Here is a 27,094-nt window from a genome sequence, read left to right as displayed (position 1 = left end):
AGCCTGGCAGTTAGTTACTTATCTTGGAGTGCCCGCGTATAAAAGGGATAGCTTCAAATCGGCCCCAGGAAGGAGAAGTGCAGAAAAGGTATATCTACCTGCCGATCGCGGGAAGCGCCCGCCGAAGGTAACCGGAAGGCCATGCGATGGTGAGCGCTCTGTGTTCCACGAACATTTGGATCCATTTTTACTGTGCTCTGTTTCTGTTCGTTGGGTATAGTTTGCTGATTTCTTCTTGGGTTTGCGCAGGGTCTCCTGCCGCTGTTCCTCCGGGCGGTGGCGAGGCTGGCGGCGTGCGTCGCGAGCAGGCCGCCGGCGGCGGTTGCGGCGACCGTGCTGTACCACGGCGGGGCGCTGCCGAGGGACCCCCGGCTGGAGCGGCTGGTCTGCGACGGCATGCTCGACGGCGGCGGCGGCGACAGCCGCATCCTGCATTTCGTCGTCGGCGTCATGAGGTCCCTGGGCTAGCTGCGAGACGTGCCTAGCATGCTTTCTTCCGTCAGGAGAATCCACGGAGTTCGCCGGCATCAGATTCCTATATGGTAGCAGTAGTTTAGCTCGGTACTGACCCAGCTAATTTGAAGGTCTCTCAAGAGAACGTGCGTACGTAGATTATTATTAGGCCAGGAAGTCGGTCGGCGTCGGCGTCGGCGTCGGCGCCGTTTATTGCGCCGACGGCCACATGCTCGCTCGGTCTTTCCTGCGAGAAACAACCAAAAAATGCTTCAACTCAACGTGGCCAGTCTGACTACTAGTAATGTTGTCATGGGTCAGAAATTCAAGGTTGAAATGTCAAACGCATACAAACTTAAAACTCACATGCACACAGCACCAACAGAAACAAGAATGAAGAAATCATCACTTCAGTATAGCCTCATCATCAACGGCATCTATACATACACTGACAATTGAGCACATGAGCACATCAAACAACCGCACCCGACACAACATGGAGTATATAGTATGGTATTCCTATCAAATTGCGAACTTGAATTCTCCGACCAATGCTCTCTACCTAGATATCACACCCAGGGAGCAATGCAATGCAATGCAAGTATACCACCAAAGAAAGATTGAAACAAGGCCACCGAGGTCCGAGGAAGCATGCGACAACCTCAGGAGATGCTCTGATTCATGCGAATATGCGATCGCCGTCATGAGATGCTGTTGCTGCGGTAGAACACACGGCGTGCTGAAAGCCTGAAAACAGGTCTGGTGACAGGCAACTCATGCCCTCTTCAGAGCGCTGATCCGCGCAGCAAGTTCGTCAAAATCAGGCATCTTTGGGTGCACGTTCCCCCTGGACGTGTCCTGCTGCAGCGAGATGGACCGAGCAGGAGCCGGAGCCTTCGGCCTCGCCACCGGGGAGCCAGATTCTGCAGGCAGAGATACAGTTCTCTCTGGATGACTGGGCGCACCCTCTCTGTTGTTGCCGTCAGCAGGTTGATCGGGTCGAGGCCGAGGGGTCCTGGACTTCGACCTCGTCTTGTGCTCCTCCTCCCTCTCCATCCCCTTCTTGCTGTAGTGCCTCAGAAGCTTATCCATCATCCTCTCCTCGTCGTCGTGCCCTCCTCCTTCGCGGGGATGAGCGCTCCTGCTCCGGTGCTTACGAGGCGCTCGGGGCAACAGATTGCCAAAGTCAATCGCAGTGTCAGTCTCATCCTCCTCTGTCTGGTAGTCACTGCCGCTCGTCGACCCGTTACGCCTGCTCGAGTGCTTTCGTCGCTCATGGTCGTCCTGGGAGCCATTCCTGCTGCTTGGACGCCTTGTTCGGCCGCCAGGGGTTTGGCTTGTCACCTTTTCATCATTGGTCACCTCATCGTACAAAGAACCGTGTGTTGGTGGCCTTGAACTTTTCCTTCTCACGGAAACGGGCCGAGGTGCACCATCATCGTCGACCAGACCGTCTCTCCGGTGACCCGTTGGTTCCGAGCCGCTGAGCTTGTAGCCATTAGCAGCAGCTTGATCTGTTGGATTTTCATGTGCGGGCTTCGTGCTAGAGTTTGGCTTCACATAGGGAGGCCGCATGTTGACTAGCTTCTCTGGCATTTGCTGCCTATCTTGCACCGGCTGTCCAAACTCTCCCATATGCCGTGCTCGGTTATACAAACCATTATTATCTTCTTCAGCAGACTTCTCGCTCGTTGCTTTGTACGGCTTAGAATAAGGAGGAACCTTGTTTACTGTTTTGCCATTGCCATTCAAGGTGCCAGCTGATTCAGTTTCTTGCTTTTCCAGGCCCAGGGTTTTAAGCCCCAAGTCAGCATGTCCCCAGTTATGATCAGTGCCAGCAGCCATGTGGGTTCGATGGTAGCCTTTGCCATTAGCCTTTTCGGCGCCGTCTTTCTTCTCAGTTTCCTTTAGGTCTGTGTATGGAGGAACTATTTTCTTCATTTCTCTTTGAACAGGTTTTGCCACGGCAACCTCCTGCTTCTTTGAGCCATTGAGATCCAGCTCCTCTGCATTCATCAGTTCCCTCCAAGACTGACCGCCCTTTTTCTCGTCCTTGTTGACCTCCTTTTGATGACCGTTCCTTCGCTTCATGTTCACAGGAGGCACATCACTATCCAAATGTTTCTTCTCAACAGGTTTATCTGAATAGTTCTTTCTGCTTTTCTCACCAACTTGACCAATGTAATCAGGAACGACATGAATATCTTTTGGTTTTATCTGAAATTCCTGCTTCCATTCACGCCCATCAGGTATAGATTTAGATTTCCTGTCAAGCACAGCATGCTTATCTACCCTGTGTCCATTGCGCCCTGATGCTTCAACCTCTACGCCGTTGAATGAACCCTTCTTCAGAAGTTCCTGATAAAAAAGATCAGAAGTGAATGAGCAGTCGAGTTGTTAATAAAAAGGATCGGCGGTATAAACCAGCAAGTTCCCTAAAACATACCTTTTTATTTGGAGGTACACCAGATATCTGTCGTTCAAATGTCTTGGTATTAAACGGGATAGCAAATTCTTCAGCAACATCTTCAATCACTTGCAACTTCTCCTCCTTAGTAAATGATTTGTTCTGAAGCTTCTGAACAAACTGTCCACATAAGGGTTAAGTTAATCAGCATAGGTGCAACAAAAGAGAGCAACTCAAAACACAAAAATCACAGCATTGTATGCACCTCAGAGCTAACAAAAGGTTCAATGGAAGCCCCATATTTCTCTGTAAATACATGTCTGAGTTCACACAGTTCAGGTAAATCAGGATATCTAGCAGCAGCGAAAATCAGAGTTGACACAGCTTCCAAGGCTTCATGAGGGCATTCACTGTAAATAGAGCACCACATATTAGTGATCAACTATAGAAGGAAGTTGCGTAATCATAACTGAATGCAACCAGAAGTATTCCTAACTTCTGTAAGAGGTGCACATGCTTGACTGATATAGCAAAACACGAACAATACTCATCTAGTATGGAAGTTGGGTATATACCCACTGATACTGAACAATTCTGCAAAAAGCTACTATATGCTTATTTGCAGTTTCAAGATCCTCTAAAACTTTGTAAACACCATGCAAATAGTTAAAGAACATAGCTAATACATACTAAGTTGGTTGATTAGCTAAATTGACAGGAATTGTGTCACTTTAGGTTTTCAATCAAAACTGGGGTATGACATGCATTATGCAGAAACTGATTCAGAGACTCAAGCTATTGCTGTCAACAAAGCAACAATTTTGAAACATCGCATACAGAAGGAAATCACGAAGATCTCATACACCAGAAAATTTAGTGAACACATCTGCGTTGCAGTAATAGAATGAAACATATGGCATCAATTGATCCTAAACTTAACTACTAGGGATTGCAAAATTGATCGACATATTCTCTGTTAAAATCCCAGCATAAACATCGGCGATACCTCTGTTTCTGCAGGTTGTTGAGCTGCTTCCCTATGTAGTCACAATACTGCTCGATCATGTCATAGCAGGACGCTTGGTTCATCTCCACAATCAGCCCTTCCATCTGCATTCCATCCAAGGAGGAAACATTTACAAAAGAAAAGAAAATGCAGCTGTTTGCACCAAGTTAAAGTGTACACTGCTGGTAATAATCATTACTAGACAGTGCAAGTCGGTGAGTTGAGTGTGCAGGATGTACCCGTCCGAAGGCGTGCGATTCAAGGTTGTTTGTGAGGAGGTCGGCGACGTCCTTCCTCAGGAACTTCACCATGGCCTGCTTTTTCTTGCGCACCAGATCCAGCCGGGTCCGGGTGCATTTGATTGCGTGCTTGCTGCATCAGACAGCAGTAGCAAATCCAGCAATCAGATCAAGAAAAAGCAAGCAATAACAAATGCGATCCATCCAAATCGAGTCACGAATGGCAGATTCCCAGGCCATCAGAGAGCAAGCAACAGAGTCCCCCCGAAAGACAGATTCCCAGACCATCAGAGAGCAAGCAAAGCTGGACGAACACATGTGAGCAACAGCGACTCGAATCACGAATCGGGCCTGGTAATCTCCGGCCAAACAAGAGGGAAAAAGGCAGGCGAGACAGAGAAACAGCCCTTGAATTAAAGGCGAAGCAACTTTTAGCTCGGAAACTGAAAAATCCGGACCTCTGATGAACCGCGGCCGCAGCAATCGAGAAATCAAACAAATGCCGGCCGCCGGCACCGGAGAGCTCGACGAGCAAAAGTCATCGCCGAAAATCCTCAAGCGCTCGATTTCGGGCTGGCTCGACCAGCGAAAGCAAGAGCTGGAGCTCTCACGGACCAGCAAAAGTAAAAGCAAGAGCCGGATGGACGGACAGGGAGGAGGGAGGGATCCAGGGGCGTACCATTTGTTGTGGAACTTGGAGTTGAGCAAGCTGTCAAACATCTCCAATGGCCGCCGCCGCCGCCGCCTCCTTCCCCTGCGCCGCTTTCTGTTCTCTCTCTTCGCCTACGCTTCGAGTGGTGGGCAGCGGAGGAGCGGGAGCGGGAGCCGCCAATGGTGGCGAGAAAGGGAGGAGAAAAGGGGAGAAATCGGGAGGACGGACAGCGGGAGGGATGGAGATGGTGGGGTGGGGGGAGGTGGAGGTGGAGGTAGTGGAGAAGGAACACCAACAAATCAATGTTAATGTTAGCTGGTGCTGAACAGGGGCCAGGTGGCTGGGAGGAAGACTTGCTTCGTCCTGCTGTGCACAGAGGAAATTGGTTGGGTTTTCTTGGAGGAAAAAATGGGGAGAAGAACAGCAGCTTCTAGAGAGAGAGAGAGAGAGAGAGAGAGAGGGGGGGGAGTAACTGACCTTGGAAATTTATGCACATCCGTCCAGTTAATTGTCCATTTGTGGCGCAGTTACCATGTGGATGGGCTCCCACCATTTCAACTTCAGGCGGGTGTGACGGGCAAATTTGACAATTTTGACCTGTAGATAAAACCATATCACAAAATGAACTGCTCTTAAAAAAATTCACTCAGCTGACCTTTTTGAGTTGCGCCCGACACAAAGGCGCCACACTACACTATACAACGCCTGACTGACAGGCGCTGCACGTCTGGCAGCGTCGCACTGCGGACTACATAAAAATTACTAAGTCAATATGCAGCGCCTAGCATCTAGGCGTTGCACTAGTGGTTGCGTGCAACGCCTAGATGCTAGGCGCTGCACATTGACTTAGTAATTTTCGAATCACACGGGTAGGCGTGCAACGCCTGTCAGTCAGGCGCTGCGCAGTGCAGGATGGCGCCTTCGTGTCGGACGCCACTCAAAAAGTCAGCTAAGTAAAAAAAATTAGGGAGGGTTCATTTTGTGAAATGATTTCATGCACAGGTCGAAATTGTCAAATTTGCCGGTGTGATGTGAAAGTAAATTCTATTTCTGTGCAATGCCAAAGTGTTTCTGCATCCATGATTCATGGCCAAAAACTAGGGGTTTCCCCTCTAGAATTTAGGGATCGCTTTTCGGTGCTGCTGCATTCCTTTTGGGCAGCTAGCTTTCCTCTCCGTTTGCCTGTGATTTTTATAAACGGTAAAAAGAACTCAAAATAGATATACAGTATACATGGAAATAAGATGCATTTAATCATAGGCTCCATGTCCTGCACTTTGTACTACAGCACTCACCAGCAGTGGACCCCACGGATTTAAATTAAAGTGACGCCAAGAGAGCTGTTTGTTTGTGCGTCGCCACCAATGTGTGTCCGCTTTGAAGACTTCACATGTAATCCGTGACAGGTAGAGAATCCTAATCACAACGATCACTCTTAATTAAGGCTGTCAGTGACTCAGTGGTGCTAGATTACACAATCTTATTTCCACTGGGTACACCGACCAGACAAAATGCTGACTAGTCCTGCAAGACTGCCCCAGTGAGCCGGTTCATGGAAACATGTCACTGATTAGTACTACTCTTGCCTGTTTTGTGCGTCGATGCTTCTAGTTCCAGGTTCAGGATGACCACTTTTTCAACAACAAAGAAAATAGATCAGGATAAACAGCGAGTGAAAATGGCTAGGATATGTGCGTCTTGTGTGCGCATTAATGATTTAGTAATGCGGGTGCATACTTAAGTAGGTAGTACGACTTGTTAAGTTTTTTTCGCAATGGAGGCAAAAGATTTGCCTCATCAATTAGATAAGGAGAGAAGTATGACTTGTTAAGTACTATAAGTATAGACATTTTGTGATGATGCAGATCCTCTTCCATTTATATATCTTGCATAAATATACAAGCAACAATTTTTTTTGCGAATATATACTGGAAGGAACTAATAATCTCTCTCCTTTTAGTGACCAACACGACGTTTCATGTATTTACACGGTTATATATACCGGTCAATTTCAGCTAAACATTTGAACAAGTCAAACTATGTTGTCCTCACCTCACTCTCACACACAACAAAGACTAAAATTCACAGTGCAACTAATTTAGTCACCTGGCACGGCCGGATCGATGGTTGTCGGCGATCAAGTCGGGGTCGCTTTCCCAAAAAAAATGTACCATCTATGTAAAGAAATATAAAAGCGTTTAGACATCTCTTGATGAGTTTTTCTTCTCGGTGGTCTATGTGAGATATCTTGTGTGTACTGCTTAGGAGTTGTGATGGTTTTTGTTCGTTAATTAACCGAGGAATTCTCTTTGGTAAAATGCTCACCTTCATTTCGAAAATCTACCAATTTAAGCCTAGTGCAAATTTTGATAGTAATGGTGATTTATGACACTTTCAGACAAATCCATACACATCATGAGGGACGAGCAACAGATGAGTGGCTGGTAGACGCGTGACATCGAATCCACGGACAGGCTGAAAAGCTGAGGCTTCCACGAGACTCCGCCCAACCCCGATCGAGCCAGTGCCCATTCCACTAATCGGGCGTGTACAGCACCACGATTTGTTGGCAGAGGTGCGGGATTTATGAGCCTCTCTCTCCGGCAGCAAAGTGCACAGTACTGTAGGAACTGATTAATTATGTTCGCCTCGACTGGCTAACCGAACCTTGCTCAGGACAGGCGCGGCGTGACAGGCAGGCAGACAAGGGCGTCAGGAGCCTCGCCTGCTCCCACATGCTTTGCTACCGCCGACCAACCCACCCATGCCAATGCATCCAAGCTCACGAGTTCCGGTGATGCTTCCTTTGCAGGAAAGGAAGCCACACGAGAGCTTTCTTTGTTTTGGAAAGATATATGATTTAGATTTGTATGATTGTAAACTTTTCAGTATATTCACCAGCCTGCTTCTTAGAGCACCCACAGACGGATTTCACAAATTCGACCCTTCAAACGCCCGCGAAGCACTCGGCCTCGTCTTCGGACAATGACCGATCACGTCTCAAATATTTAATTCTACAACCTAGAAACTTCAAATCCTGGTATAAGTATCTAGGGAGAACATGAGGCTTCTCAGAGCTTAGCGACTCTCGGCCGTCGGATCGATTTTTTGATGCGTTGTGGACCGTTCGATCTCGCTTCGGAGCAACCTCGGCCGTAGGATCAAACCGAAACACTGCTACAATGAATAGTGTGCTCTCCAACGTGCCACCACCTGTTATTTCTATGCCCCACCAAGGGCAATTTCGCCATTTCGCACATAGGCGTATAAAAGGTTGTGGCTCCTGTTGAAGAAGACCTAGCCGCCGCTCCCCTCCCACTCATGCCGCCCTCTCTCCTTTTCCTCCCGCCCCGCCTCTCTCTCTGCCTCCAAACCCTAACCCGCGCCCACCTCCCTACCCCATCGTCGTCCAGATCCAACCCCACGCTGCCGTCATCTCCTTCGCCCAGTCGGCTGCCGCCGCACCGCACGAGGTGGGATGCCATGCCCCAGCCGTCTCCTCGGTCTGCTTCACCGTCGAGCTCGCTCGTCATGTCGTCGGGAGGGAAGGAAGATGGTGTTGCTCTTCTCGAGGTGCACCGCCGTGATGTCAACGGGAGGAGGCCAAGCGAAGCGGGACATCCACTCATCCACATCCCATCCTCTCTTCCTCACCCCATCCTATCTCCCTCCCAGATCCACCACGCAGCTCTGTAGCTCGCTCGGGCGCTCGGACGCCGACGCCATGGAGGACGCCGCTCCACCCCTGCTCCTGTCCGTGCCCCCGACGCCATGGAGGACGCCCCTCCACCCCTGCTCCAGCCTGAAGGTACTCCACCCCTACTCCATCTCAGTTTTGGTCAAAACTGACTGCTGAATGCTCCTGCTGCTCTGTAGCTCGCTCAGGCGCCCGGACGCCGACGCCATGGAGGACGCCGCTCCACCCCTGCTCCGATCCGTGCCCCCACGCCATGGAGGACGCCCCTCCACCCCTGCTCCAGCCTAAAGGTACTCCACCCCTGCTCCATCTCAGTTTTGGTCAAAACTGAATGTTGAATGCTCCTGCTGCATCAAGCTGCTGTTTCACAATTTAAAACTGAGTTTTTTTAAATTCCGTTCTGTACTATGGTCTATGTTTTGTCAATCTATTGTAATCATTTATGTTGTGGAGTAAGTTTTAAAAAAATTCAGTAGAGTTCTGAACCATTGCATCAGTAAGTTCTAAACAAATTCAGTTGAGTTGTAAACAAATTACTAGATCATTAAGTTCTGAACCATTGCAAATTCTGAATTTTTTCATCGACGGCGACGGCTCCTCCTCTTCCAAGTCTACCCATCGATGACGCGTCGTCTCCTGCAAGCCCCTCGCCTCCTCCTCGACTGGCGGCAGAGCCGACCCCGATGAGGAGCCCATCTTGCCCCTCCTCCAGGAACTAGCAGTAAGCCATTGATTCTCCTCTGGCTCATCGTATCTACATTCAGTTAAAAATTTGATGAAGATTCGAAGAGGTTCTAATTGCGTTGTTCTGTTGCTAGGATAGCTTGGTGCTCCCGCAAGCAATTTGGGATTCTGTCTTGATGTAAGCAGTCACTATCCCCTTCTCAGCTTCGATTGAAACTCACCTGGTTGCTAAGATTATTTGGGTTGTCATCAGAATAAAAACTGTTACCTTTAACAATAGTAGTAAAGGAAAACATAAATGGTTAATGTAGACACTTGTGTACGTAGATTTGCTTCAAACAGAATAGGCAAGCAACATTGTGATGACCCCAAAAGGATAGTTAAGTAATGTGTGAGTTTCCTTTGCCTTTACTGTCCTAACACCCATGAAATTCACTTTATGAAGTGTAACCAAGCTTTATGATTTTCAGCACAAGAATCCATCAGAATTCAATACCCGACAGTCATGCTGACATGATGGATCTGGATGAACCATTTGATCCCATATTTAGCTGACCTATGGGCAACCCATTTGGTATTTTGGACCCAAATTTTGTTGAGAGAGCCGCTGCTGGTTTCTTTGGTCAGGGACCTCAGGTTACACATCGCAGGGTTGTGCGGTAGATACCTATCACACTAATAATCCTCAAACTGGAAGGTCTGGTTAATGGAGGGTATTATCACCTCATGCCACTGTCCATTGCACTTTTAGTTCAGCTTCCACTTCTATACTCTATTTTTTGTATGCATGGACTGCTTATTGTGTTGTCTTTGATTATAATTTTCTGTAATAGAAATACTTGAAGGAAATATGCCCTAGAGGCAATAATAAAGTTATTATTTATTTCCTTATATCATGATAAATGTTTATTATTCATGCTACAATTGTATTAACCGGAAACCTGATACATGTGTGAATACATAGACAAACAGAGTGCCACTAGTATGCCTCTACTTGACTAGCTCGTTGATCAAAGATGGTTATGTTTCCTAGCCATAGACATGAGTTGTCATTTGATTAACGGGATCATATCATTAGGAGAATGACGTGATTGACTTGACCCATTCCGTTAGCTTAGCACACGATCGTTTAGTATTCTGCTATTGTTTTCTTCATGACTTATACATGTTCCTATGACTATGAGATTATGCAACTCCCGTTTACCGGAGGAACACTTTGTGTGCTACCGAACGTCACAACGTAACAGGGTGATTATAAAGGTGCTCTACAGGTGTCTTCGAAGGTACTTGTTGGGTTGGCGTATTTCGAGATTAGGATTTGTCACTCCGATTGTCGGAGAGGTATCTCTGGGCCCTCTCGGTAATGCACATCACTTAAGCCTTGCAAGCATTGCAACTAAAGAGTTAGTTGTGGGATGATGTATTACGGAACAAGTAAAGAGACATGCCGGTAACGAGATTGAACTAGGTACTGAGATACCGACGATCGAATCTCGGGCAAGTAACATACCGATAACAAAGGGAACAACGTATGTTGTTATGCGGTCTGACCGATAAAGATCTTCGTAGAATATGTGGGAGCCAATATGAGCATCCAGGTTCCGCTATTGGTTATTGACCGGAGACGTGTCTCGGTCATGTCTACATAGTTCTCGAACCCGTAGGGTCCGCACGCTTAAAGTTCGATGACGGTTATATTATGAGTTTATGTGTTTTGATGTACTGAAGGTAGTTCGGAGTCCCAGATGAGATCGGGGACATGACGAGGAGTCTCAAAATGGACGAGGCGTAAAGATCGATATATTGGACGACTATATTCGGACTTCGGAAAGGTTCCGAGTGATTCGGGTATTTATCGGAGTACCGGAGAGTTACGGGAATTCGCCGGGGAGAAGTATTGAGCCTTATTGGGCCATACGGGAATAGAGGAGAGAGGACAAAATGAAGGAGGCGTGCACCCCCCCTCTGGTCCGAATTGGACAAGGGGTGCAGCCCCCTTTTCCTTCTCCCTCTCCCCCTCTTTCCTTCTCTCCTACTCCAACAAGGAAAGGAGGAGTCCTACTCCCGGTGGGAGTAGGACTCCCCCCTTTGCGCGCCCTCCTCCTTGGCCGGCCGCCTCCCCCCTGCTCCTTTATATACGGGGGCAGGGGGCACCCCATAGACACAACAATTGATCATTAATCTCTTAGCCGTGTGCGGTGTCCCCCTCCACCATATTACACCTCGATAATATCGTAGCGGTGCTTAGGCGAAGCCCTGCGTCGGTAGAACATCATCATCGTCACCACGCCGTCGTGCTGACGGAACTCTCCCTCAAAGCTCGGCTGGATCGGAGTTCGAGGGACGTCATCGAGCTGAACATGTGCTGAACTCGGAGGTGCCGTGTGTTCGGTACTTGATCGGTCGGATCGTGAAGACATACGACTACATCAACCGCGTTGTGCTAACGCTTCCGCTTTCGGTCTACGAGGGTACGTGGACAACACTCTCCCCTCTCGTTGCTATGCATCACCATGATCTTGCGTGTGCGTAGGAAATTTTTGAAATTACTACATTCACCAACAGTGGCATCCGAGCCAGGTTTTATGCGTTGATGTTATATGCACGAGTAGAACACAAGTGAGTTGTGGGCGATATAAGTCATACTGCTACCAGCATGTCATACTTTGGTTCGGCGGTATTGTTGGATGAAGCGGCCCGGACCGACATACGCGTACGCTTACGCGAGACTGGTTCTTCCGACGTGCTTTGCACAGAGGTGGCTGGCGGGTGTCAGTTTCTCCAACTTTAGTTGAACCGAGTGTGGCTACGCCCGGTCCTTGCGAAGGTTAAAACAGCACCAACTTGACAAACTATCGTTGTGGTTTTTGATGCGTAGGTAAGAACGGTTCTTGCTCAGCCCGTAGCAGCCACGTAAAACTTGCAACAACAAAGTAGAGGACGTCTAACTTGTTTTTGCAGGGCATGTTGTGATGTGATATGGTCAAGGCATGATGCTATATTTTATTGTATGAGATGATCATGTTTTGTAACCGAGTTATCGGCAACTGGCAGGAGCCATATGGTTGTCGCTTTATTGTATGCAATGCAATCGCCATGTAATTGCTTTACTTTATCACTAAGCGGTAGCGATAGTCGTAGAAGCAATAGTTGGCGGGACGACAACGATGCTACGATGGAGATCAAGGTGTCGCGCCGGTGACGATGGGGATCATGACGGTGCTTCGGAGATGGAGATCACAAGCACAAGATGATGATGGCCATATCATATCACTTATATTGATTGCATGTGATGTTTATCTTTTATGCATCTTATCTTGCTTTGATTGACGGTAGCATTATAAGATGATCTCTCACTAAATTTCAAGATAAAAGTGTTCTCCCTGAGTATGCACCGTTGCCAAAGTTTGTCGTGCCCAGACACCACGTGATGAGCGGGTGTGATAAGCTCTACGTCCATCTACAACAGGTGCAAGCCAGTTTTGCACACGCAGAATACTCAGGTTAAACTTGACGAGCCTAGCATATGCAGATATGGCCTCGGAACACTGAGACTGAAAGGTCGAGCGTGAATCATATAATAGATATGATCAACATAGTGATGTTCACCATTGAAAACTACTCCATTTCACGTGATGATCGGTTATGGTTTAGTTGATTTGGATCACGTGATCACTTAGATGATTAGAGGGATGTCTATCTAAGTGAGAGTTCTTAAGTAATATGATTAATTGAACTTAAATTTATCATGAACTTAGTCCTGATAGTATTTTGCAAATTATGTTGTAGATCAATAGCTCGCGTTGTTGCTTCCTTGTGTTTATTTTTGATATGTTCCTAGAGAAAAATTATGTTGAAAGATGTTAGTAGCAAAGATGCGGATTGGATCCGTGATCTGAGGATTATCCTCATTGCTGCACAGAAGAATTATGTCCTTGATGCACCGCTAGGTGACAGACCTATTGCAGGAGCAGATGCAGACGTTATGAACGTTTGGCTAGCTCAATATGATGACTACTTGATAGTTTAGTGCACCATGCTTAACGGCTTAGAATCGGGACTTCAAAGACGTTTTGAACGTCATGGACCATATGAGATGTTCCAGGAGTTGAAGTTAATATTTCAAGCAAATACCCGAGTTGAGAGATATGAAGTCTCCAACAAGTTCTATAGCTAAAAGATGGAGGAGAATAGCTCAGGCAGTGAGCATGTGCTCAGATTGTTTGGGTACTACAATCGCTTGAATCAAGTGGGAGTTAATCTTCCAGATAAAATAGTGATTGACAGAATTCTCTAGTCACCATCACCAAGTTAGTAGAACTTCGTGATGAACTATAGTATGCAAGGGATGACGAAAGTAATTCCCGAGCTCTTCGCGATGCTGAAATCGACGAAGGTAGAAATCAAGAAAGAGCATCAAGTGTTGATGGTTAAGAAGACCACTAGTTTCAAGAAAAGGGCAAAGGGATAGAAGGGGAACTTCAAGAAGAACGGCAAGCAAGTTGCTGCTCAAGTGAAGAAGCCCAAGTCTGGACCTAAGCCTGAGACTAAGTGCTTCTACTGCAAAGGGACTAGTCACTGGAAGCGGAACTGCCCCAAATATTTGGTGGATAAGAAGGATGGCAAAGTGAACAAAGGTATATTTGATATACAGATTATTGATGTGTATTTTACTAGTGTTCGTAGCAACCCCTCGGTATTTGATACTGGTTCAGTTGCTAAGAGTAGTAACTCGAAACGGGAATTGCAGAATGAACAGAAACTAGTTAAGGGCGAGGTGACGATGTGTGTTGGAAGTAGTTCCAAGATTGATATGATCATCATCGCACACTCCCTGTACTTTCGAGATTAGTGTTGAACCTAAATAAGTGTTATTTGGTGTTTGCATTGAGCATGAATATGATTTGATCATGTTTATTGCAACACGGTTATTCATTTAAGTTAGAGAATAATTGTTGTTCTGTTTACATGAATAAAACCTTCTATGGTCATACACCCAGTGAAATTGATTTGTTGGATCTCGATCGTAGTGATACACATATTCATAATATTGAAGCCAAAAGATGCAAAGTTAATAATGATAGTACAACTTATTTGTGGCACCGCCGTTTAAGTCATATTGGAGTAAAGCACATGAAGAAACTCCATGCTGATGGGATTTTGGAATCACTTGATGCTTGCGAACCATGCCTTATGGGCAAGATGACTAAGACTCCGTTCTCCGGAACAATGGAGCGAGCAACTGACTTATTGGAAATAATACATACTGATGTATGCAATCCGATGAGTGTTGAGGCTCGCGGTGGGTATCATTATTTTCTGACCTTCACAGATGATTTGATCAGATATGAGTATATCTACTTGATGAAACATAAGTCTGAAACATTTGAAAAGTTCATATAATTTCAGAGTGAAGTAGAAAATCATCGTAACAAGAAAATAAAGTTTCTACGATCTGATCGTGGAGGAAAATATTTGAGTCACGAGTTTGGTCTTCAATTAAAACAATGTAGAATAGTTTCACAAACTCATGCCACCTGGAACCACAACATAATGGTGTGTCCGGACGTCATAACCGTACTTTATTAGATATGGTGCGGTCTATGATGTTTCTTACCAATCTACCACTATCGTTTTGGGGTTATGCATTAGAGACAGCTGCATTCACGTTAAAAAGGGCACCATCTAAATCCGTTGAGATGACACCTTATGAACTGTGGTTTGACAAGAAACCAAAGTTGTCGTTTCGTAAAGTTTGGGGTTGCGATGCTTATGTGAAAAAGTTTCAACATGATAAGCTTGAACCCAAATCGGAGAAATGCGTCTTTATAGGATACCCAAAGGTGACTATTGGGTATATCTTCTATCACAGATCCGAAGGCAAATTCGTTGCCAAGAATGGATCCTTTCTAGAGAAGGAGTTTCTCTCGAAAGAAGTGAGTGGGAGGAAAGTAGAACTTGATGAGGTTACTGTACCTTCTCCCAAATTGGAAAGTAGTTCATCACTGAAATCAATTCCAGTGATGCTTACACCAATTAGTGAGGAAGTTAATGATGATGATCATGAAGCTTCGGATCAAGTTACTACCGAACCTCGTAGGTCAACCAGAGTGAGATCCGCACCAGAGTGGTACGGTAATCCTGTTCTGGAGGTCATGTTACTTGACCATGAAGAACCTACGAACTATGAGGAAGCGATAGTGAGCCCAGATTCCGCAAAATGGCTTGAGGCCATGAAATCTGAGATGGATCCATGTATGAGAACAAAGTGTGGACTTTGGTTGACTTGCCCGATGATCGGCAAGCCATAGAAAATAAATGGATCTTCAAGAGGAAAACGGACGCTGATAGTAGTGTTACTATCTACAAAGCTAGACTTGTAGAAAAAGGTTTTTGACAAAGTTCAAGGTGTTGACTACGATGAGATTTTCTCACTCGCAGCGATGCTTAAGTCTATCCGAATCATGTTAGCAATTGCCGCATTTTATGAAATCTGGCAAATGGATAAACAAAACTGCATTCCTTAATGGATTTATTAAAGAAGAGTTGTATATGATGCAACCAGAAGGTTTTGTCAATCCTAAAGGTGCTAACAAAATATGCAAGCTCCAGCGATCCATCTATGGACTGGTGCAAGCATCTCGGAGCTGGAATATACGCTTTGATAAGTTGATCAAAGCATATAGTTTTATACAGACTTGCGGTGAAGCCTGTATTTACAAGAAAGTGAGTGGGAGCAGTACAACATTTCTGATAAGTATATGTGAATGACATATTGTTGATCGGAAATAATGTAGAATTATTCTGCAAAGCATAAAGGATTGTTTGAAAGGAGTTTTTCAAAGAAAGACCTCGGTGAAGCTGCTTACATATTGAGCATCAAGATCTATAGAGATAGATCAAGACGCTTGATAAGTTTTTTCAATGAGTACATACCTTGACAAGATTTTGAAGTAGTTCAAAATGGAACAGTCAAAGAAAGATTCTTGCCTGTGTTACAAGGTGTGAAATTGAGTAAGACTCAAAACCTGACCACGGCAGAAGATAGAAAGAGAATGAAAGTCATTCCCTATGCCTCAGCCATAGGTTCTATAAAGTATGCCATGCTGTGTACCAGATCATTGTATACCCTACACTGATTTTGGCAAGGGAGTACAATAGTGATCTAGAGTAGATCACTGGACAGCGGTCAAAATTATCCTTAATGGAATAAGGATATGTTTCTTGATTATGGGGGTGACAAAAAGTTTCGTCGTAAAGGGTTACGTCGATGCAAGTTTTGACACAAATCTAGATGACTCTAAGTCTCGGTCTAGATACATATTGAAAGTGGGAGCAATTAGCTAGAGTAGCTCCGTGCAGAGCATTGTAGACATAAAATTTGCAAAATACTTACGGATCTGAATGTGACAGACCCGTTGACTAAAATTATCTCACAAGAAAAACATGATCACACCTTAGTACTCTTTGGGTGTTAATCACATAGCGATGTGAACTAGATTATTGACTCTAGTAAGCCCTTTGGGTGTTGGTCACATGACGATGTGAACTATGGGTGTTAATCACATGGTGATGTGAACTATTGATGTTAAATCACATGGCGATGTGAACTAGATTATTGACTCTAGTGCAAGTGGGAGACTGAAGGAAATATGCCCTAGAGGCAATAATAAAGTTATTATTTATTTCCTTATATCATGATAAATGTTTATTATTCATGCTAGAATTATATTAACCGGAAACCTGATACATGTGTGAATACATAGACAAACAGAGTGTCACTAGTATGCCTCTACTTGACTAGCTCGTTGATCAAAGATGGTTATGTTTCCTAGCCATAGACATGAGTTGTCATTTGATTAACGGGATCATATCATTAGGAGAATGATGTGATTGACTTGACCCATTCCGTTAGCTTAGCACACGATCGTTTAGTATTCTGCTATTGGTTTCTTCATGACTTATACATGTTCCTATGACTATGAGATTATGCAACTCCCGTTTACCGGAGGAACACTTTGTGTGCTACCGAACGTCACAACGTAACAGGGTGATTATAAAGGTGCTCTACAGGTGTCTCCGAAGGTACTTGTTGGATTGGCGTATTTCGAGATTAGGATTTGTCACTCCGATTGTCGGAGAGGTATCTCTGGGCCCTCTCGGTAATGCACATCACTTAAGCCTTGCAAGCATTGCAACTAAAGAGTTAGTTGTGGGATGATGTATTATGGAACGAGTAAAGAGACTTGTCGGTAACAAGATTGAACTAGGTACTGAGATACCGACGATCGAATCTCGTGCAAGTAACATACCGATGACAAAGGGAACAACATATGTTGTTATGCGGTCTGACCGATAAAGATCTTCGTAGAATATGTGGGAGCCAATATGAGCATCCAGGTTCCGCTATTGGTTATTGACCGGAGACGTGTCTCGGTCATGTCTACATAGTTCTCGAACCCGTAGGGTCCGCACGCTTAAAGTTCGATGACGGTTATATTATGAGTTTATGTGTTTTGATGTACGGAAGGTAGTTCGGAGTCCCGGATGAGATCGGGGACATGACGAGGAGTCTCGAAATGGCCGAGACGTAAAGATCGATATATTGGATGACTATATTCGGACTTCGGAAAGGTTCCGAGTGATTCGGGTATTTATCGGAGTACCGGAGAGTTACGGGAATTCGCCGGGGAGAAGTATTGGGCCTTATTGGGCCATACGGGAATAGAGGAGAGAGGCCAAAAGGAAGGAGGCGTGCACCCCCTCTGGTCCGAATTGGACAAGGGGTGCAACCCCCTTTTCCTTCTCCCTCTCCCCCTCTTTCCTTCTCTCCTACTCCAACAAGGAAAGGAGGAGTCCTACTCCCGGTGGGAGTAGGACTCCCCCCTTGGCGCGCCCTCCTCCTTGGCCGGCCGCCTTCCCCCTTGCTCCTTTATATACGGGGGCAGGGGGCACCCCATAGACACAACAATTGATCATTGATCTCTTAGCCGTGTGCGGTGCCCCCCTCCACCATATTACACCTCGATAATATCGTAGCGGTGCCTAGGCGAAGTCCTGCGTCGGTAGAACATCATCATCGTCACCATGCCGTCGTGCTGACAGAACTCTCCCTCAAAGCTCGGCTGGATCGGAGTTCGAGGGACGTCATCGAGCTGAACGTGTGCTGAACTCGGAGGTGCCGTGTGTTCGGTACTTGATCGGTCGGATCGTGAAGACATACGACTACATCAACCGCGTTGTGCTAACGCTTCCGCTTTCGGTCTACGAGGGTACGTGGACAACACTCTCCCCTCTCATTGCTATGCATCACCATGATCTTGCGTGTGCGTAGGAAATTTTTGAAATTACTACGTTCCCCAACAATACTCGCCACAAATGATAATGTACATCTGCTCTTTTCTAAGAATGAAGTCTGTAACCCTCATTTGGATAAATGTCTATGAACAAGTCAGTTTTATATACCGACCTGTCCCCATGATACAAGTCAGTTGGTAGCTGTTTCTTCAATGCCATATTATGCTGACAATTTTGAGGTAGCTTGTGCAACCCTGCTGTTGTAGCTGTTTTTCTTATACATTGTCTTATAGCACCCGTTTTGTACTCTAATCATGTGAATTACTCCTATTCATGAACAAGAGAGTATCTGCTCATAATAGAGATCTGCCTCCCCATGATGAGGAGTTCATTATTTAAATAGTTGTGCATGCCATTTTCAATAAGCAGAAGCATTACATAAATATTCATATTGACCATAGGGCAAAAACAGAGGAAATTGATTATATTTCCGTTTTTCTTAGGACCAGGAGCAGCTGCAGGCTATCACGGAACCAGTTCTCTCATTTGTTCTGCAATGCAGTAGGCACACTCCACAATCTCAGTTCCTAATCTTTGTTATGCGCTGAGAGGAGGGAAGAAGGATAATGTGGTCGCAGCCCTATCGGCACCCTTCTCACCTGATTCATCCGCAACACGCCATGCAGGTGATCTTCTCTATTGATATATTAAGAACATTGACTGCATTTCTTCTCTATGTTTCCGAACATTGTATATATTGTGTGCCGATGATGAAGTTTTTTCACTTCTATCTCCTGTAGCAATAGTCTATTTTGTTCTTGCAAAAATAGGCAACTGTGTATATGATTGGGCATAATCTTTATACTGAGCACATCGTGTGACCCTTAATTATCTGATGATCATGTATCACACACACACACACACACACACACACAATATTACAGTTTAATACTCAGGTTAACTTTCTCAACATTACTGATTTGAATTGGTTTATGAAGTAAATTCATTGTTCCTCTACCTCCGCCACTTGGTTTTGCATTCACGGGAAAACTTCATATGGGTTCTGGCTACAGTAAGTTATATTTCTATGGGTACTGAGTAACATTGGTTGATGGTCACAAAATGAAAATGTATGCACAAGTGTCCCTCCTCCTCCAAGTCTGTAGTGTGATACAGTAGAAGTCTGCAAGTGCTCTGCAATTCTGTTTTTATACCCTGTATATATGGTGCCTAAGTTACAGTAAGTTAGTGGTTAATTGAGCTACTGAAGATTGTACTGAAGATGCATGAGTAACAGTAATATATTGTTGTTTTGGAGGTGTTGATTGTCATTGTGCAATTTGATTCCGTTTTAAAATGATGCACATCTTGGTTTGGTTCAGTTTGAATGCGTGTGCAATCAAATTGATTTGAAGTAGAGCTGGATCCATGGTGAGAAATGGATTTAAAATAGAGCTGGATCCATTGTTGTGAGTTTCTTATGCAGTAGAGTTGGATCTTTAGACTCACAACATTTCTTTTGCTCTGATTCAGGTTCGTTTTTGTGTATTGTTCTTTACTGTCAAGTCTGAAGTTAGTGGTTCTTGAGTGAGCTGCGGAAGCTACTACCGTCTGTTATCTGCTCCATCTGTGCGCCGACGAACAAGTTAATTAGGTGGCTTGGTGTGTGCTTTTCGACCGCCATGGCCGACGACTCATCGTCCCCGATATCTTACATCCAACTGGTACATTCACACAGTATAATGCTCTGCTCCACTGTCTTTCTTGCGTTGCATTTCTGCATGCATGCAGAGGAAGGGAGAAACTGTATTCCGAGATTGTATCTTCAGATACTGGCTAGCTAGCTTTGATCCAAAAAAGAAATGGTTGTCATGGCGGCAGCAACATCTATACTCTGAATATGTGTTCCTCTGTAGATGTGTGTTGTCACTGTAAATAAATTCAGTGTACGTAGCCTGCCACTTGTGTAATTCATTAACATCCGACCACATGAGAGTTTGTAGCTGGTGACAGCACCAAGTGGTAAGCATGTTTTCTTGAGAATTCAACATCAGCCTAGGATCATGCTCCCTCTATTTATGTGTGACTATTGAATCATCTAAAATTCGATGAGTAAATTGAATGTACACAGGAGCATCTTACTCTAAATTGGATCATCATTTACAGATCATTTACACATGATTGAGTTAGTGGCTCCAAGTTCATTTACACAGATCATTTACACAAACCATGACGTGATCATTCATAGGCTCAGTGGGTTCTGAAAACCACAGATGAACCTATATTTTTTGCTTTAGGAGGAAGTGGGTCAGAACTCAGTGAGAGTGCGCCAACATCTCTATATTGTGAAGATTAGTTAATTTGAATTTGAATTTCATTTCACTTTCTGTAAATGATAAATTTGGATTACACCACGTTTTGATTTGATAAATACCGTGGATTGATCCCTGCACTTTTGACAAATTTATGTTCATGACATCTCCGGTTTACTCATGTTCTCATTCTTTGTGCTTCTCAGATCCGGCGGCTCCATTGATACGTCGAACCCGTCATCACTCTGTCGGACTAAGTGTGGAGTTACTTGTGCAAGTTACACCATCAGCAAACACATAAAGACCTGAATGCTATCATCGCAAGTAGAGCATGCATTTACATGCTCTAAGTCAATCTGTTTGGGAGAAAACAAAGGCTTTGTGCCTATTAGTTACTTTTTGTCTTATCATATCCGTGGGTACCATCACTAATACAAGGGGAAGACTCCCAATCTGTAACATGTGACCTGTCCAACTGCAAAAATGTTAAGCAATAAAAACTATGTGTAACACATGTTCTTATACACTCTGCCTATGCTTAGTATAGAAACTATCCATAGATGGTACTCCCTTTTTGTGGCCCTGTGTAATATATATTGCAAATAAATTATTGTGAGCTGCTCAACCTTTGCGCGTTTGCTCTAACATACCGAACCTTTACGCTATTGCCTTTCATCTTATAAACGTATGAAATACAAAACGTATTATACAGGTTGGATATGGCTGGGACGGGTGGGGTGCGGCAAGCCGCACTTCCTATCTAGTCCATATTATTACATGTAACATAAACCGATCTTTAAGCAGAGCTCGGCCGGTTTCGTCGTGCCCATGTTCGGTGGCCGGCTGCGCTGCTCAAAGTGTTGGTTCTATCGCCGGCAAGGTAGAGTAGGGCATGGGACACGAGCCGACTCACGAGACTCAAGGCGCCGCCGTCACCCATGCCCCACTCTTTCTCGTGTTGGAAATATGCCCTAAAGGCAATAATAAAATGGTTATTATTGTATTTCCTTGTTCATGATAATTGTCTATTGTTCATGCTATAATTGTATTAGCTCGAAACCGTAATACATGTGTGAATACATAGACCACAACATGTCCCTAGTAAGCCTCTAGTTGACTAGCTCGTTGATCAATAGATGGTTATGGTTTCCTGACCATGGACATTGGATTTCATTGATAACGGGATCACATCATTAGGAGAATGATGTGATGGACAAGACCCAATCCTAAGCATAGCACAAGATCGTGTAGTTCGTTTGCTAAGAGCTTTTCTAATGTAAAGTATCATTTCCTTAGACCATGAGATTGTGCAACTCCCGGATACCGTAGGAGTGCTTTGGGTGTATCAAACGTCACAACGTAACTGGGTGACTATAAAGGTGCACTACAGGTATCTCCGAAAGTGTCTGTTGGGTTGGCACGAATCGAGACTGGGATTTGTCACTCCGTATAACGGAGAGGTATCTCTTGGCCCACTCAGTAATGCATCATCAGAATGAGCTCAACGTGACTAAGGAGTTAGTCACGGGATCATGCGTCACGGAACGAGTAAAGAGACTTGCCGGTAACGAGATTGAACGAGGTATTGGGATACCGACGATCGAATCTCGGGCAAGTAACATACCGCTGGACAAAGGGAATTGTATACGGGATTGATTGAATCCCCGACATCGTGGTTCATCCGATGAGATCACGTGGAACATGTGGGAGCCAACATGGGTATCCAGATCCCGCTGTTGGTTATTGGCCGGAGAACGTCTCGGTCATGTCTGCATGGTTCCCGAACCCGTAGGGTCTACACACTTAAGGTTCGGTGACGCTAGAGTTGTTATGGGAAATAGTATGTGGTTACCGAAGGTTGTTCGGAGTCCCGGATGAGATCCCGGACGTCACGAGGAGTTCCGGAATGGTCCGGAGACGAAGATTTATATATGGGAAGTCCTTATTCGGTCGCCGGAAGTGTTCGGGGGTCTATCGGTATTGTACCGGGACCACCGAAAGGGTTCCGGGGGTCCACCGGGGGGGTCCACCTGCCCCGGAGGGCCCTATGGGCTTAATATAGAGGGGAACCATCCCCTAGGTGGGTTGGGCGCCAAACCCCCCTAGGGCCCATGCGCCTAGGGTTTGGGGGAAACCCTAAAGGGGGCGCCCCCCTTGGCTTGGGGGGCAAGCCTCCCCCCCTGGCCGCCGCCTGTAACACTCCAAAAAAAAATATTTGGCTTTTTATTTATTTGATTTAAAGGAGGTTATTTGAATTTTTCTAAAAGAGAGACTCTCCTTCTCAATTTTTCCTTATGACAAATATTTTCTTTAAAAGGGTCCCTCTCAATATTGATTTGTGGTCTTGAGGGTTTTACATCTTGTGTTGACTCAACACAAATTTTTGTTGGGAAGTTTTTGAAATCCTTCCTTTTAGAAATAACCCCATGACTTATGGATTGATTCTTCCTCATTCAAATTTCTTTTCTTGCCATGACCTAGGTTGAAAAAAAATTTCTTCCTAAACCCCTCCCTCCACTTTGGGTCAAGCCAAGCATCCTATTCCAGCAAGTCTCAAACTCTTTTAAATTTTATTCCTATTTATTTTATCCTCAAAACAATTTCTGTCTTTTATTTTGAACCTTGGTGATTTACAAAGGAACCACCAGATCCCTTTTGAGTTTTGGTTCCAAACAAACTCCTCTGACTAGTCCTTGGTACCCTCAACCTAGATCCATCAAGATCCACTAGTCCACAGTTCAAAATTTTCAAATTCTGCTTGCTGCAAGTTTGGACCAGATTTGCCATTTTTGGTGAAATTCATTATCTTTCTTCCCCAAAAATTCTGAGAAAAATCAGGCAGCCTCCAGATGCATCAAGAGACCTCTCCACCAAAGATCAACTCCAGAAAAAATTTCCACGTGCTTGAAACATATCGTCAAACACCTGGCATGCACTGTTTCTGTCAAAATTCAGAGTTCAGTGCTTCAGTTTAGTCGTCAGTGTCGTTTTCGTCAGTCGGCAGCGTCAATCTCGCCAGTGCCCTCATTGGCTCGTTGCTCACTTCTCCTCCTTCTTATCCACTGCGACGCACGGTCACCTGGACGGTTGCGAGTGTCGGCGGTGAGCTGGCAGAGGTGCATCGCCCCCGTGAGCGGCGGCAGCAGCACTTGCTGCGGCTGCCAGAGAGGCGCAGCGAGGGACGGCGCCGTCCAGCACCGCCCACACCACCAGAAGCCTACGCGTGGCCGTCTTCTTCCCCGTGCGTGCTGCAGAGCCGTCGTCATGGCCTGGAAAGCACAGAGCACGCTCCCTGCCTCCGACGTGCCCGTAAGGCCGTTCCGTCGAGAGCTTGGAGTATCACCCAAGCCATACCAAATTTAGCCCTTGAACAGTACCAGTGGACCATCACGATGATGCCCAATCACCTAAACCTCCAGCCCGACCACTGCCTCGCCGTAATCGCCCGCCGGAGTTATCCCGTTTTCGGCAACCGCCTCGGGCCGGCTATAAATAGCGACCCCGAGCTCGCCTTCGATCCAGCACCACCCCTACACCTCACCAGAGCCGCGCCCAGCCACTAGGAGGACCTCGAGGAGGCCTTCTTCCCCGACTCCGGCCGCCCCGATCCGCTTCGGGCTCCGGCACGATTCTCTCCGGTGAGGGCACCCCCGCCTCCCAAACCTTGCCAGTAGCCTCCTAGTGCTCCCACTCTTCTGACCCTAGCTTCAATTTGGCGTCTGCAGCCCTCCTCGGCGAGATCCATCACCGCCCGAACCACCGTCCGCCGGAGTGGAGGCCGCCGTCGACGTGGTGCTCGCCGACGACCAACTCCACCACCCACAGACGCGGAAGGACACCGTGAATCCGTAGGTACCCTCCGATTCCCCTAACTCGCCGTGGATCGACGCCGGCGACCACCGCGAGCCTCGGCGCCGGCGAGCTCTGTTTCAAAGTTTGAACCTGACGGGTGGGACCCCCTCGTCAGCCTCTCTCTCTTATTCGAACCGTTTTCTGAAAGCGCCTTCGGGCAAAGTGTGTTTTCCTTCTGGGCTGGCGTATTTCCAACCGAAACGTTTTCTGCTTTTTCAAACTAAACCCTAGGTCTTTTCTGTTTCATCACAGATTAGTCCCTAGACTAAAACCTTTATAACTTTTAAACAAAAGATGATTTTGAGTTGATTCTTTTTCTGTCATCTTTGTTTTTCTGTCTAGTTTTTTATCATATTTATTTGTAAAATATTTGGAACAACTTTTATGCACACTCGGTATTTACGTTAGTATGCGATTTCTTTATACCGTAGATACCGGAAGAGGTGACGGAACCGCGAACTTCGCCGAGCTAGACTCCGACTACTCCGAACCAGGCAAGCATGTTTGAACCTATGATATGATGAGTGTTTTGCATGTTTGCTTGAATAATTAGTGCATGGCATGTTTATATGAGCATCAGTGAGTGTTATATTGCATGCAAGGCAACTACCAGTATGCTTCGAGAACTTGATGAGATCATTTGATGGGAGATAACATGATCATGTAGTGACATGAAAGGTGGTAAGATGGTATTGTTGAAGCATGCCAGTCTTATGTCAACCGTTAAACTCCAGTGTTAACGTGGATCAAGCCACGTTACCGTCCGTCCCCTTTTCGTGCTGCCACATGTTTTCTGCAAAGAATACGGTTTAGTAAGTTGCAAACCTCTTTCCTCGTACACACCAAATAGAGGGACCGTGATGAGGGTCCCATGGCCCTGGATTAAAGCCCGTCATCCGGTCAGGGGGCATGGGTGTTTCCGGTTGGGACCGAGAGGGGGGCACCCCTTAGAGCGCGCGATATAAATTTGATCCCATGCTACGCGAGGTTGTAGCCTCCCCGTCTTAAGGTTTTTCTTGAACGTTGCCTAGGGTGATTCCTGGCAGCGGAATGTGGAATGGGTGTGTACTGGTTAGATGTGTAAACGGAACTAGTCCTTCGTGACTACTGAAATCCGTTGGCTGTGGTTAAAAAATACAAACTCTGCAGAGTCAAAACCCATCCGAGTAACCGTGTCCATGGTCAAGGATCTTGGGCAACATACCCATAACAGTATCAGTATCAGTCCCAACGTCCATCTCAGCGTCAGTCTCTGTGTCAGTCTCAGTGAAAATCCCCGGTGAACAAACATGAGTGGTAAACCAGGTTGAATGTTATTCCTGTGGATGGACTAACCCGTTTATTATTACATACATGAGTATTTCCTTGAGATGATTTAAATTCATGAGCTACTTGAATTCGAGTAATGAAATATAAGCCCTTTATGTGATGTTGCTCAGATGTCCGACTGTGGCACTCTTGTTATTTACTTTTGATATAAGCCCTTTATGTGATGTCGCTCAGACGACCGACTGTGGCACTCTTGTTATTTACTTTTGATATAAGCCCTTTATGTGATGTCGCTCAGACGTCCGACGGTGGCACTCTTGTTATTTACTTTTGATATAAGCCCTTTATGTGATGTCGCTCAGACGTCCGACTGTGGCACTCTTGTTATTTACTTTTGATATAAGCCCTTTATGTGATGTCGCTCAGACGTCCGGCTGTGGCACTCTTGTTATTTACTTTTGATATAAGCCCTTTATGTGATGTCGCTCAGACGTCCGACTGTGGCACTCTTGTTATTTACTTTTGATATAAGCCCTTTATGTGATGTCGCTCAGACGTCCGACTGTGGCACGCACTGTCGTTTATATATTCCAATATGAGCCCTTTATGTGGTGTCGCCCTGACGCCCGACTGCGGCATTGTTAATTTATTTTTACCTTTCGAGGCGTCGTTTCAGACACCCGATCGGTCTTCAGTTATTTCATTGGGATTTCGGGAGGACTACCGCCTGACTTCCTTTTTATTTCTCATGCAGTGCAATTTTATTATCTGAGTGCGCATTACTAATCTGCTCATGTGCATCATGTTTGCATTTGTTATATCTTATGTCCAAACTGTCTTGCGAGTACTTTCAAAGTACTCACCTGGCTTGTTGATTTGGCCAGATGTTGACGAAGGCGATCTTATGGATGAAGAGTTCGATAGCGAGTCCGACGCCTAGAGGAGTCCCAGTCAGTCCCGTGCGATCCTGGAATTGGTCACTTGTATTATATACGCTTCCGCTACCCAGAATAAAAGTCATCGAGCCTCACTCCGGCGCTCGATGAGTTGTAAGATTTAGCAGTCATGTCACCCACTTCACTGTGACGTATCCACCACCACTTTTATTACGAGTCAGTAGTTATGCCACCATACCCCTTTGTGTCATATCCGCCTTTATGTATAATATCGGCGTGCTTGTAATAAATTGTTGAGCAGCCTCAGCTCAACCCTGTATAATATTTAGC

The 27,094-nt window shown here is 45.7% G+C and overlaps 1 protein-coding gene and 1 long non-coding RNA gene across 6 annotated transcripts; one reads left to right on the top strand and one right to left on the bottom strand.

The window, feature by feature from the left end:
* Window positions 1–847: 847 nt before the first annotated feature.
* Window positions 848–5,145, bottom strand: LOC109767181 (uncharacterized). Its single transcript, XM_020325949.4, has 6 exons — window positions 4,785–5,145; window positions 4,106–4,238; window positions 3,867–3,970; window positions 3,126–3,270; window positions 2,900–3,040; window positions 848–2,811 (listed from the first exon to the last, which is right to left on the bottom strand). Exons 1-6 carry the CDS (start codon window positions 4,823–4,825, stop codon window positions 1,228–1,230), a joined length of 2,148 nt encoding a protein of 715 aa, XP_020181538.1. The 5' UTR covers window positions 4,826–5,145; the 3' UTR covers window positions 848–1,227.
* Window positions 5,146–8,129: 2,984 nt separating this feature from the next.
* Window positions 8,130–21,271, top strand: LOC109767182 (uncharacterized). Of its 5 annotated transcripts, XR_005759596.3 has the most exons (7): window positions 8,209–8,565; window positions 8,634–9,175; window positions 9,273–9,316; window positions 9,609–9,835; window positions 18,939–19,121; window positions 19,969–20,457; window positions 20,954–21,271. It is a non-coding gene; the product is annotated as an uncharacterized lncRNA (long non-coding RNA). The 5 variants fall into 5 exon arrangements; XR_006665152.2 differs by lacking the exon at window positions 20,954–21,271 and having other exon boundaries at window positions 8,130–8,565; window positions 9,278–9,316; window positions 19,969–20,583; XR_002233815.4 differs by lacking the exon at window positions 20,954–21,271 and having other exon boundaries at window positions 8,131–8,565; window positions 19,969–20,583.
* Window positions 21,272–27,094: the final 5,823 nt, after the last annotated feature.

Source organism: Aegilops tauschii, chromosome 6 (genome assembly GCF_002575655.3).
Source record: "Aegilops tauschii subsp. strangulata cultivar AL8/78 chromosome 6, Aet v6.0, whole genome shotgun sequence".
NCBI lineage: Eukaryota > Viridiplantae > Streptophyta > Magnoliopsida > Poales > Poaceae > Aegilops > Aegilops tauschii.
This window is presented reverse-complemented; position numbering and strand designations above follow the sequence as displayed.